The sequence below is a fragment of the Asterias amurensis genome, chromosome 16 (genome assembly GCF_032118995.1).
Source record: "Asterias amurensis chromosome 16, ASM3211899v1".
NCBI classification, from domain to species: domain Eukaryota; kingdom Metazoa; phylum Echinodermata; class Asteroidea; order Forcipulatida; family Asteriidae; genus Asterias; species Asterias amurensis.
In genome coordinates, this window is record NC_092663.1 from 8,600,482 (window position 1) to 8,613,432 (window position 12,951).

Sequence of the window (12,951 nt, forward strand, 5' to 3'; positions counted from 1 at the left end):
TCGACTTTTAATATTCTCCAATGCAAAGTGCCCTTTGCAAAATGAAAATGGCCTTGCCCTCTAAACAATGAAATTCCAGGCCTGAAATGAATTTCTGGTTTCTTCAGTCAGTATAACTTTGAGCTACAGCATTGTAAAAGAATTCTATTCCAGTAGCCTGTAAATCTGTAATACCACAATTTAATTTAGGGTTAAATAAAATTATGTGACAACTAAAAATGTATTATATTGTACAAAGTATTGGAGACAGATTTTGTTCAAGTACAATATGTAATTGTGTACAACATTCACTTATCGTGATATCATTTTCCAGTGAGTTGACCAACCATTTTAGATCATTCAATTGCACAGGTTGTGTAGGGTGGCAAAAACTGAGTGTGTATGATGTAAAACCATATACTGTATGATATCATATTGCAGGCTGGCTTAAAGGCAGTGGACACTATTGATAATTACTCAAAAAAATAATTAGCAAGTAACCTTACTTGGCAACAAGTAATGGGGAGAGGTTGATGGTATAAAACATTGTGAGCAACGGCTCCCTCTGAAGTGGAGTAGTTTTTGAGAAAGAAGTAGTTTTCCACGAATTTGATTTCGAGACCACAGATTTAGAACTTGAGGTTTCGAAATCAAGCATCTAAAAGCACACAACTCCGTGTGACAAGGGTGTTTTTTCTTTCATTGTTATCTTGCAACTTCAACGACCAATTGAGCTCAAATTTTCACAGGTTTGTTATTTTATGTTTGTAATGAGATACACCAAGTGAGAAGACTGGTCTTTGACAATTACCAATAGTGTCCACTGTCTTTAAGTCCACATGTCATTCAAAACCACAAGCATTGCAATGGATGAAATTGAATGGTCTGACTGTAGGAGGGTTGACCGTGTACCTTGTTGTTGTCATCCTGTACCACAGTGGATGATATTGAATGGTTGTGACAGTAGCAGGGTTGGATGTGAGCTGTGTAGATGTATAAAGTAGGATTTGAAACTTTGCATGGTGGAAATACAATATTGAAAGGTTTGCGGTAACACCATGTAATGACTATCTCTAAATGAGTCGGGGTGGTTCTGAAACCAACGGTTCTTTTCAGAACCACCCCAACTCATTTAAAGCCATTGGACACTTTCTGAACAGAACAAAAATTAAAAGTTAACAGATTTACAAATAACTTACAGGGTTTACAGAAGGTAATTGTGAAAGACTTCTCTTGAAATACTATTCCATGAAATGCTTTTCATTTTGAGAAAACATTAAAACAATTATCAATTCTCGTTATGGAGATTAACAGATTTATTTTAAACACATGTCATGACACGGCGAAACGTGTGGAAACGAGGGTGGGTTTTCCCGTTATTTTCTCCCGACTGCGATCACCGATTGAGCCTAAATTTTCACAGGTTTGTTATTTTATATATAAGTTGTGATACACGGAAGTGTAGGCCTTTGAACAATACTGTTTACCGATGTTGTGCGATTGCTTTAAAGATTGTCATTACATGGTGTTACCGCAAACCTTTCCATATTATATAAATGTAGATCACATGATATTATGTTGCAGGCTTGTATATCATTCAGAACCATGTGGATGGTATTGCCTGGTCAGACAGTACGAATTATTAATAGGAACAATGCAATGTAAATCAAATATTTTAAATGAAATTTTACTGTGGAAAGTATCTAGAAATGTAAATAAAATATTGTATCAAAATGTCTTTGTAAGGGTATTAAACAGTATTGATAAGGATAAAACACATCATTTTGTAAGTTAAGTTTGGAAGCTTACTGATTGTGAAGTTCATAGTACATCCATTTTTTCCCCAGTGAAATATTTCCCTCTCAAATGAAGTCACTGAGAAAACTATCTGAAAACTTTTTTTTTTTAAACAGCTTATTCGGTAGCCCCAACCAAAATTGAGGACACTGTGTGAACTGTAAATACTGCATTTTTGCTGAAAATGTTTAAAAAAAATTTGTTATCCTTATTTGCGTCACGATTAGCCGTTTTGAGGTGTGCTGGACATGAAGAGTGTACTGTTTGGTTTTGATGGATACAGACAAGTTTACCCAAACCTATTCAGTGTTGTGTCCACCATAATTATCTCAAAAAGGGTTTGACTGTATAGCCCTGACTTTTTTGAATAATGTATGGGACTATTTTCTGCTAGTATATTTCGCCCTATCAATTCTGTATAATACCTTAAAAGCGACATTTCTGATAACTGATTCAAGATTTTTTTTCCCCCCCAATGAAATACATTTGGTACATGTTGTAAATCCATTAAAAACAAGTTGGTTCCAGTTAATAGAAGACTTTGGTTGTTTGCTGAAAGTCATAATATGCCAACACTATTGAGAACAGTTTGCCTATACAGTGCTAATTATGTCTAGTCTGCTACTTTTCAGAAAAAGGGCTGGCGTCAAAATCCACATGCTGTATAATATATTGAACTTTTGAAAAGCTTTCTTTGGATTTGATGGACTCACTTTACAAACTTTTATTTGCTGTAGTGAAGAATGCATGTGCTTTGATTGCTGTAAGAAAAATAAACTGCGAACGAAATTTTAACTTTTGATCTGTTTTTGACTGTTTTTAAACAATGTTTGCTTTTTCTACGGGAGGCGGCCCGCCCATGTGCAAAAAAGTGTTAAAGAACATAAACGTAAACGCAAATGATGATGATAGTAGAAAGCATCCATCGAAATATTTATTTATTATCTGAAATTTTATATTTTGTGAGAAATAAATAAAACCAATTTCTCGTTTGGAGTTCATCCTCGCAGTGAACGCTTTATTATTATTATTTTTTAATCAATGACATGCAAGTTTTAGTGTTGCTGTTGTTGCCAATGTTCCGAACTGCTTGACAACTAAACACTTTAGATTCATTACTTTTTAAATAAAAATCGTTTGGCGGGAATTGTCAACAGTGCCCTCTAGAGGATTGTACGAGAAAGGGGGCAAACTGTTTAGTATGGCTCTCTGAAAACGCTTCGTTACCGATTGGAATAATGTGATTGGCGTCTGGGTGTCGTACAATGACAGTATCGTGTTGAAATTTACAGTAAACGTGCTTTTTATTGCATTGAAACGGAACAGCTTTTACATTTTCTTTACTCTTTTTCTCGTTGTGAATTTATTTTTATCAAGATGGCGAAGGCGGATTTAGACAAGGTTTGTTGAAAGTATACATTCGGAAAGTATCTGAAGCTGAGTTAGGGAAGCAGCAAAATTAATGCTAAAAATGTTGCGGTCGAGTTGGGTCACAACATCTTTGTGTACTCCTCAACTTGTCAAGTTTTATGTCCCTTTTCATTGATTTTACTTAATATGTTGTAGACCTAAGTACTTGGGACTTGGTAGAGTGACACTGTCTACTTTGTTTCAGTGGAAAGATTCTCGTATAAAAACATACTGCCACCACTTTTTCACTAAACTAAGTTTTATAAAATTGTAAATATAATAATTAGATATTATTTTGAGTAAATTTTATAATATTATTTAGGCCTATAGATATTTTACAATTTACTTTATATCGGATGAAAAATTGGTGGCGTGATACGTAAACTTTACCCTGAAATGTTTCCACTTGCATCTCTTCAACTTCAACATATGGTCATCAACCGTTATTCAATTTGAAGAACACACAAACAATGCAATGGTCAATGCCTAAACACTAAAAACCTGGGGTGGGTTTCACAAAGAGATAAAGGGTCACATTGCCTTGGATCGGACGAGTTTGGTCTTTGAAAAGCATTTGTAACCGTTCGTTAAAAAATGCATATGATTCGAAAGATGTTTTAAAAGTAGAATATTATAATGATCCACACAAGTATCACTAGAAATTGCGTGGTTTTCCTTTTACCTCTCGTCGACTAACACACTCGGCCATTTTTTGGACAAATTTTTGACTCCCATAAATGGCCAACCGGTTAGTTCACAAAGTAAAACCTTTACTAAAAGGAAAAACACGCAATTTCGAAACAAATTTGTGTGGATCATTTATTCATTGTTTTATACTTTTAAAAGATCTTTCTCTAACCATATGCATTTTATAACAAACGGTCACAAACGCTTTTCAAAGACCAGCTTGACCGATCCAAGTCAACGTGTTCCTTAAAGACTAGTCTAATCTCAAATTAAGACGAGTTAGGGATCTCCTAGGACTAGTCCTAACTCTTTGTGAAATAGACCCCCGGCCGCTCAGGCTTGCCGTCCAGTATAAAATTTGTCCCTTCTAGTGTAGCATGCATAGTTTCTAGAAGTACATGTATGCTAGCATAGCAGCAAGTGCTATGTCCATTATTTTCTCATGGATCCGTTACCATCACCACTCCAAATAGATTCAGATTTAAATTTTGATAGTAAAAATAATAAAAAAAACGCTCTGGCGAGGATGGAAGATGTCTTTGACCCTAGTTGCGATAACGTAACCCTCTGGCCTGGCGGCCGTCGGGAGGAGGGTTACGTAATCGCAACTACTTTGACCCTTGCGAGAGCGTTACAGTTAGTGTAACTAGGGCCATGATTCAATGTTATGTGTTTAATGTTGTGTTAATACATGTAGTCAATAACAAATGAAAACGTAGCAGTCGGATTCATCATCTTTCTTTTTTTTGACTCGTTCATTATTTGTTCACTTACAGGTTGAAGACTTCAAGGACAAACTCTTGGCAGAGGTAAATTTTTGTCCTCTTTTTCTTATGATATTTAATTTAACTGGGAATAAGCAGATATTATGCTTGTTATTCCATTTGGTATTGGTCACAGAGTGATTTTTGTCAGTATAATGCTGATTTGTAGGCACAGTTATAATAAAAAAAAGGATTAGGCCTAAGTCTCTTTGAAACTTTCAGCCGAAAAACGACCAACTTGCTGGGAAAAGAATGACGAACTGCACATTGTGTTTGGCACTATGGCTATGCCTGAGCTGTGAAATGCAATAGATAATAAGCTTGGGCGATATCACGATATTATCGAATATCACGATACTAACTTGGAAACGATTTCGATATCGGATCGATTTGTTTTTAATCGAAATATCGATATATCGCGATATATCGCGATATCAATTCAATATCGCAATATCGGGATGTATTTTCTAGGTGAGACATCTTGCACCCCATAGGTTTGGAGTAAAACCAGAAGAATAGGTCATTAGAACACCTCTCTTATGCTGTGACTGTCTCTTCTACAACTTTCACTTGGAGTTAGAAGGCTGATGATGTCAAATTTAATTAATCGCGATTATATCGAATATCGCGATATATTATCCGCGATATATCGTGAATAAAATAAATCGATATCGCCCAAGCTTAATAGATAAAAAGGGGAATCGTGATGGATTTCTAACTAGTTCTTTGTGGTTTTGTTTTTAATTCAGGCAGAAAAACTCGTCCACAAAGTTTTCCCTTTGAAAATTGTTGAGCTGACTGAAATGCATCAGGTAAGTTTAAACCTCTTCTTTCTGTTCTTGGTGTTTCTCGCTTTAAAATATTTTTTAAGAACATAGGTAGACAGTTTGGGAACTGTTGGCATTATAACAACTTAGAACAGTCAATTAAAGCCATTTGACCCTTTCGGTACAGGAAAAAAAAAGGGTTCACAGATTTACAAATAATTTACAGGGTTTACAGAAGGTAGTGGTGAAAGACTTCTCTTGAAATATTATTCCATGAAATGCTTTACTTTTTGAGAAAACAGTAATACAATATCAATTCTCGATACCGAGAATAACGGATTTATTTTAAACGCATGTCATGACACGACGGAACGTGGGGAAACAAGGGTGGGTTTTCCCATTATTTTCTCCGGACTCCGACGTCCGATTGAGCCGAAATTTTCACAGGTTTGTTATTTTATATAGAAATTGTAATACACGAAGTGTGGGCCTTGGACAATACTGTTTACCGAAAGGGTCCAATGGCTATAAGTCCAACCCGAGCCTGATACTTCCTGGAGGCAATAAAGGTGATCGCCTCCATGCCCTCAGGCCATTGCCTTGGTTCCAGTAGACATTTGCAATTTTCTCAAAGGGTGCCCTTTACCAAGGAGTCGATGCCTTGGTGCCCTTGCCATTTCAAAATCAAAGCCGATTGAGAGGGTCTGAAAACCCAATCAACATAGTGCCCCTAGTGTTATTTGAACTGGGGTCCCCAAGGTAGAAAGCCAGCAAAGACACCACTATGCCGACCCGTCCGCCAAAGATGAATTACATTTGAAAAATTTCCTACATCTTGGTTAATTATGTTTTACAATTTTAACTTCATCTTGTTTTTCTGTCTTACAGTCGGAAATGCTTGCCCGTGAGAGAATGTCGTCTATTCACACCAAGCTGAACATACCAATACCAGAGCCCATCATGCTCAACAACAGTGATGTAAGACTCTTCAAATACCTCAAGAAATTCTGCCCTTTTCGCCGTTATAAAATAAAAACCTACAAAACCTCCTACATACAAGGGCCAAATCTGTAAGATGTTGTTAGCTTTGCCCCTCGTCGCTATTTTCTATCCGTTTTAATAGGCCAGTTTAATAAATGTTACTAACAAATTGTTTCTGCCTCTCATAACAGCAACTATGTTGGGAACCAGACTAAATGATTCTGCCGCAGATGACATTCACTTCATCGCATAATAGTGCTTAATAAGCTTTGATGTAGAGGTAAAACAAAATTGTACTCTAAACTAATAAACAAAATTCTTTATTTCTTTTCAGTTGCCGGACAGAAAAAAACGGAAGATTGAGGATGGTGGAGATTTAAGTTTGGTTCAAGGTCAGTAGTTACATGGTTCAATAAAGAAATGGATCTGATACTTACACAGGACTGTACGCTTCGTTTTTGAAAGGGCAAGGGCACCAAGGCATTTTCTTCTTGGTAAAGGGGACCTATGATGAAATTGCAAATTTTTACTGTAGCATTTCAAGGGCACCAAGGTAATGACCAGGGGACACAAAGGCAATCGCCTTCGTTGCCCCCATGAAGTATCAGGCCTGCTTCAATACGTAGCTCCACATACCTTGCTGGAAATAATATTGAGCGCTTCGATGCGCCCCTAGGGGTGTGATAAAGCGCTTTATAAAACCAAGTAGTATTAATACTATTATTATTATCCTCATTTTCCTCGGAATAGCGTCCTGATCCAGTATTTATGCGTTTCACATTTTTTATTTACTAGGGTTGGATAGGGTTACAGGCGTCTGTCTCCTGAAAAGGTCAAAACATTACAGATGCCACCAGGAATAGGCCTATGTAATAAGTAACTAATATATGTAGCTCTTTGTTGGCGGTACAGACGTATCCCCTTACTTTTGTTTGAGCACTGGCCTGGTGACCAGTCTTTTCCTTTGTCTTTTTCTTCCATGTGTTTTTTAACATGTGTTCTGCGCCTTTAAGGGGCGCAATATAAATTTTAAATAATTATTATTATTGTTGTTATAATTAGGGTCCAGAGTGCTGGCTCTACCAGACGGTCTAGCGCCCTGTAACAAACATCTTGTTGAGATCATCAACATCTTGAAGCCCAATATCTGTCTGATGATCGACCACATCATAACACTCAAGATGTGGATCCAGCTCCTCATTCCCAGAATCGAAGACGGAAATAACTTTGGCGTCTCAATTCAGGTGAGGCCTTTATTAGCCAAACTTTCCGATACTTTTTTAACCAATGTCGACCGCCCCTTGTTTTTTTTTTGTATTTTCGGTGGAAAATATGGACACAATTCTTGTGGTGAAATGTTGCTGTTGTAAATGAAACCATTACAATGATAATTTCGAAGGACAGCAATTCTTTACTGTAGCTGAGTAGCTGGTCTTGTAAATAAAATCCCGGTCCAATAAAGCCTACAAGTCTAGCGTTCTTGTTGATACTCCACCCTAAATCCCGCTTTATACTTCCTACGAATACAAGGCGAATTTTCGTGACGCAATAATCAGTACGTGCTCCCTTTCAAATTGGGACGCAATGATATTTGCTTTGCACAAAGCATTTACTATAAGAATGAACTGGGCTTTATTCAAGCCCTGCACACTTCTGGTATTTCCCCCCGTACTTCAATACAATGATGTACACAGTCAAATAGTATGTTTTTGCATGCCAGTGGATTGCAGGTGCATGCCCCTAGACCATGCCTCGACTTTTAGAGAAACTCTTATAGGACCCTTTAATCTCGTAGCACACCCTCCACATTGCACCTTCGGAGCGAGTCTCTCTGTTTTCCCGATTGTAAAATGTTTTTCTTTGTCCATTCCAGGAGGACACGTTAGCCGAACTGCGGCAGGTCGAGAGCGAGTCAGGAGCCTACCTAGACCAGATATCCAGGTACTTCATCACTCGGGCAAAGCTCATCAGCAAAGTGGCCAAGTACCCTCATGTTGTAAGTACTTTCGTAAGCTTTGAACAAATTACATCAGAAATGTCATTGTTTTAACTGAGCATAGTAATAAAATAAAAAATTATGTTGTTTTTTGCTGTCTTAATAGAAGTTTCATGAGGATTCAGACAAAACATTCCTATCGGCCGTCGCCCGACGATCGCGGATAGATAATAGGAATCCAGTTTCTTGGTTGTAATTTGAGGACTATTCGGTTTATTTAAAGGTATCGGTGCCTCTTGCGGATATCCGGTTAGGTCAAAAACGGTATTCGCGGTTACGGTTAGGAAAAACTATTCGCCATTAACCGGATATTCAAATTGTTTGCCCAGGCCTAGTCATGGCCTAGCGGTTAAGAGCACCAGATTCAAACCCTGGTGTCTTTGATCAGCTGAGTGTGGATTCAAGGTCCAGTTGTGACACCTGTGTCCTTAAGCAAGACACTTGACCATGATGCTTCGTCCTTTGAATAGGACATAAAGCCATTAGTCCTCTGTGATGTGTAACGCGCGTAAAAGAACCTAGTGCACTTATTGAAAAGAGGAGGAGTTCGTCCGGTATTCCTGGTATGATTAGCAGCATATTGCGCCACAGCACCTCGTAAACCATTACATGGTGCTGTGTATAGGAGTAGGTCTCTTAATTAAAATGTAGTCCAACATACCTTGTAGAAGTGTCACTGGTCACTGAGTGACGGATATGCACGCTATATAAGAAACCAATATTGTTTTCATCTACAAGCGTCTCCAAGCACTTATCAATATTTATTATCTAGACAGGTTTTGTGAAGTTTTGGAATTATGAGAACATTTATGTAACACCCTATAGGGGTGTGTGGCGCATTCAACAGCTGCTTCCAGAAACCTCGGGCGAACCCCTTTCTTTTTTTCTCTCTTTTTTTGTTGCCTTACACAAAGCACATTCATACCTCCCTTTGGTGATCTTCCTTATCTTCATGGTTTCTTGTCACATTTTGTCTTGTTTGTTACAGGCTGTTCTATTACTATTGTTATCTGTTCATTTTTGCTGTGTTGTCATATTTAGCCTTTGAGGAAGACTCTGCTAGGGTTGAAATATCAGGGCCCAATCTGATAGAGCTGCTAAGCACAAAAATTTGCTAAGCATGAAATGTCTTCCTTGATAAAAACAGGATTACCAACTAAATTTCCAAGTGATTTTCAGGATAATCAAACAACAGCTGAATACCAGTAACAAGCAATATGCAACATATGGAAATTTGGTTGGTATTCCTGTTTTTATCAAGGAAGAAATGTCATGCTAAGCAAATTTTTGTGCTTAGCAGCTCTATGAAATTGGGCCCAGGCCATTAAATTTTGTTTGCATCTAATGAAAGATTCTTCCATATTCATGTGGACTACTGAATACAAAAAACAGGAACAGTGACACAGAAATTCCTGCTAAAATGGTCATAGACCTTGGTATGTTCGCTTTTGTGTTGTTGGTACACCTATATGTATTCGTCTGTCTGTGTTGTCCCTTGTCTTTGTCTTTGTTTGTGTTCCTTGGTTGTATCATGTTTGTCTGTCAATAGGTTAGGGCACAAAAGCATCTCGCTTAACCTTTTCTTCCTAAATGTTGTCTTTAATTTGCTGCTTATTATTGAACCATTGTGTACCTAATATATCAGACCTCATACTATATTGCTTACTTTTAAAGGCCGTGGACACTATTGGTAATTTCTCAAAATAATTATAAGCATAAAACCTTTCTTGGTGACGAGTAATGGGGAGAGGTTGATGGTATAAAACATTGTGAGAAACGTCTCCCTCTGAAGCGCCATAGTTCGAGAAAGAAGTAATTTTCAACGAATTTGATTTCGAGACCTCAGATTTAGAACTTGAGGTCTCGATATCAACCATCTAAACGCACACAACTTCGTGTGAAAAGGGTGTTTTCTTCTTTCATTATTATCTCGCAACTTTGACGACCGGTTGAGCTCAAATTTTCACAGGTTAGTTATTTTATGCATATGTTGAGATACACCAACTGTGAAGGCTAGTCTTGACAATTACCAATTGTGTCCACTGCCTTTAATTTTGACATAAATGTGCGTTATTGTTTTGTATGACAGCATTGAAATAATTGTTACTGTTACTCTTGACGAAAGATCAGAATGTCCACGTTGTCACCGTTTAAACAAACTTTTGTCTCCACCATTTGTAGGAGGACTACAGACGGAGTGTTTTCGAGACTGACGAAAAGGAATTTCTTAATTTGAGGTTGACGTGCGCCGAGCTCAGGAATACATATGTAAGTCTTTATTTATTTATTTAAAAACAATCTTCTTGTGAAACCCTTCTACTGTCTGACCATGATACTATATTGCAGGTTGGTATAGTTAATCTGTCAATCAAAACCACAGTGGAAGATATTGAATGGTCAGATGGTAGGAGGGTTGACTGTGTACTGTATAGATGCATTGACCATGAAATATCATATTGCAGGTTGTAATAGTCTTATCTGAAACCACAGAGAATTATATTGAATGTCACAAACACTAAAATGTGTAATACCAGAGCGTTTTTTGCTAAAAGCAATACCACATCTCATGAAAATTTGTGTGCAATGGTTAATTATCCAAATGAGAAAAAAAGTACATATGAGGGTGTGTTTAAAGGCAAAGTTAACCGTTGGTGTTTTTTAACTGTTCCGATTGTAAATTGTTTCGCAGAAGTAGTAAAGTGTTGATAAGTTGATATGCAATTTGTTTTGTCATCACACAGCTTTCCGTGTATGATCTGATCATGAAGAATAAAGAGAAGATAAAGAAACCCAGAAACAGCAACGCAGAAACCCTGTACTAGAGATCCACCCAGTGGAATGGGTAATTTATACATATACCCGAATGGGTATAGGAATAAAAAGAGGATTCAGCAACTATATACCCAAATGGGTATTGGGATAAAAGAGGGGGATTCAGGCACTTATCACCCTGTACCAGAGATCCACCCAGTGGAATGGGTAATATAAACATTTATAACACCCCTTACCAATATTCTGCCTTTTCATTGGTTTAGAGCGCGTCACATGATATGTCTTAGTTTTGCTAAACGACGGCAGTGTGATAGTGCATCGGTTTGCCGTGCGCTAGTCCAAAAGACTAGCACACGGCGTGCAGTACCCAGACGTCCATTGCGTGTACGAGGATTATAAATTAGTAGTCTGTAAACATTTCAGATTACATGACACTACATGCAGCACAATAATGTAGCATTCAGGCTGTAACTTAATAATAATAGTACATGTATTTAGAAATGTTTGGGGTGTTATAAAACAAATATTGACGGCTTTCACTCGTGCAATGGTTAAAACTATGACTCCCTATGTGATCCCCGGAGCGTTATATTGTTAAAATAGAACGGGAGTCATAGTTTTAACCATAGCACTCGAAGCAGTCAATATTTGTATAATACCCAAACATACCAAATGGGTATGGGGATAAAAGGGGATTCAGTCACTGTTCATCCTTTACTAGAGATCCACACAGTGATATGGGAATATATACATATACCTAAACGGGTATGGGGTATAAGGGGGGATTCAGTCACTGTTCATCCTTTACTAGAGATCCACACAGTGATATGGGAATATATACATATACCTAAACGGGTATGGGGTATAAGGGGGGATTCAGTCACTGTTCATCCTTTACTAGAGATCCACACAGTGATATGGGAATATATACATATACCTAAACGGGTATGGGGTATAAGGGGGGGTTCAGTCACTGTACACCCTTTACTAGAGATCCACACAGTGATATGGGAATATATACATATACCTAAACGGGTATGGGGTATAAGGGGGGATTCTGTCACTGTACACCCTGTACTAGAGATCCACCCAGTGGAATGGTTATATATACATACATACATGTTTACCCAAATGGGTATGGGGTAAGGAAAGGGGGATTCAACAAACTCAACCCAGTCCTGGAGATGCACCCTGTGAATTGGATTGTATAAACCCAAGTGGGTTCTGAGGGGGGGGGGGGGGGGGTGGGGGGGACACATTAAGGTGAACACCCTATACAGTAGATCGGATCAGTGGTTGGGTAACATACATAGATACCCTATTGGGTTCGGGGTGAGGGGAGGGCAGAACACAGTTGAGATCCACAACAGCCAAATAGATGTGGTATGGGGTAAGGGTGGGAGGGGGAACAGCAAAGTACACACTGTTAAAAGTACTGGAGATCCACCCAGTGGAATGGGTACTCGTGCTATTGTACCCAAATGGGTGTAGGGTAAGATGAGGGGGACACATCAATGAACACCCTGTACTAGAGATCCACCGAATGGATTGGGCACTGTAGACATAATACCCAAATGGAAAGGGTGTAATTGTTACCCCTGTCTAGAGTTCCGCATAAGGAATGGGTAAAAACCTTATCCTAAATGGGCGTAGGGCAAGAAAGATTGAGGGACCAAAGATTTGCCGACATCCTATGCTAAAGATCAACCTAAAGAGTGGACCCTTCAGGAGTGTTGGAGGGGGAGGGGGCCTTTATAAGATAAATTTAAGATCCACCAAAGAAGTGTGCGTTAGTCTC

General features: G+C 38.2%; 1 protein-coding gene across 1 annotated transcript; it reads left to right on the top strand.

The window, feature by feature from the left end:
• The first annotated feature begins 3,029 nt into the window (after nt 1–3,029).
• On the top strand, nt 3,030–12,385 carry LOC139948748 (proteasome activator complex subunit 3-like). The gene is made up of 9 exons (XM_071947052.1): nt 3,030–3,177; nt 4,650–4,682; nt 5,387–5,449; nt 6,293–6,382; nt 6,720–6,777; nt 7,448–7,629; nt 8,259–8,381; nt 10,563–10,649; nt 11,123–12,385. The coding sequence occupies exons 1-9, from the start codon at nt 3,154–3,156 to the stop codon at nt 11,201–11,203; spliced, it is 741 nt and encodes a 246-aa protein (XP_071803153.1). The 5' UTR covers nt 3,030–3,153; the 3' UTR covers nt 11,204–12,385.
• Nucleotides 12,386–12,951: the final 566 nt, after the last annotated feature.

What these genes read in the sequence shown, in the direction of transcription:
- LOC139948748 (XM_071947052.1), top strand. Translation starts at nt 3,154, where the DNA reads ATGGCGAAGGCGGATTTAGACAAG. An exon ending in CGAAGGCGGATTTAGACAAG is followed by an intron (nt 3,178 to 4,649) that starts GTTTGTTGAAAG and finishes GTTCACTTACAG; the next exon opens with GTTGAAGACTTCAAGGACAA. An exon ending in TGGCCAAGTACCCTCATGTT is followed by an intron (nt 8,382 to 10,562) that starts GTAAGTACTTTC and finishes CACCATTTGTAG; the next exon opens with GAGGACTACAGACGGAGTGT.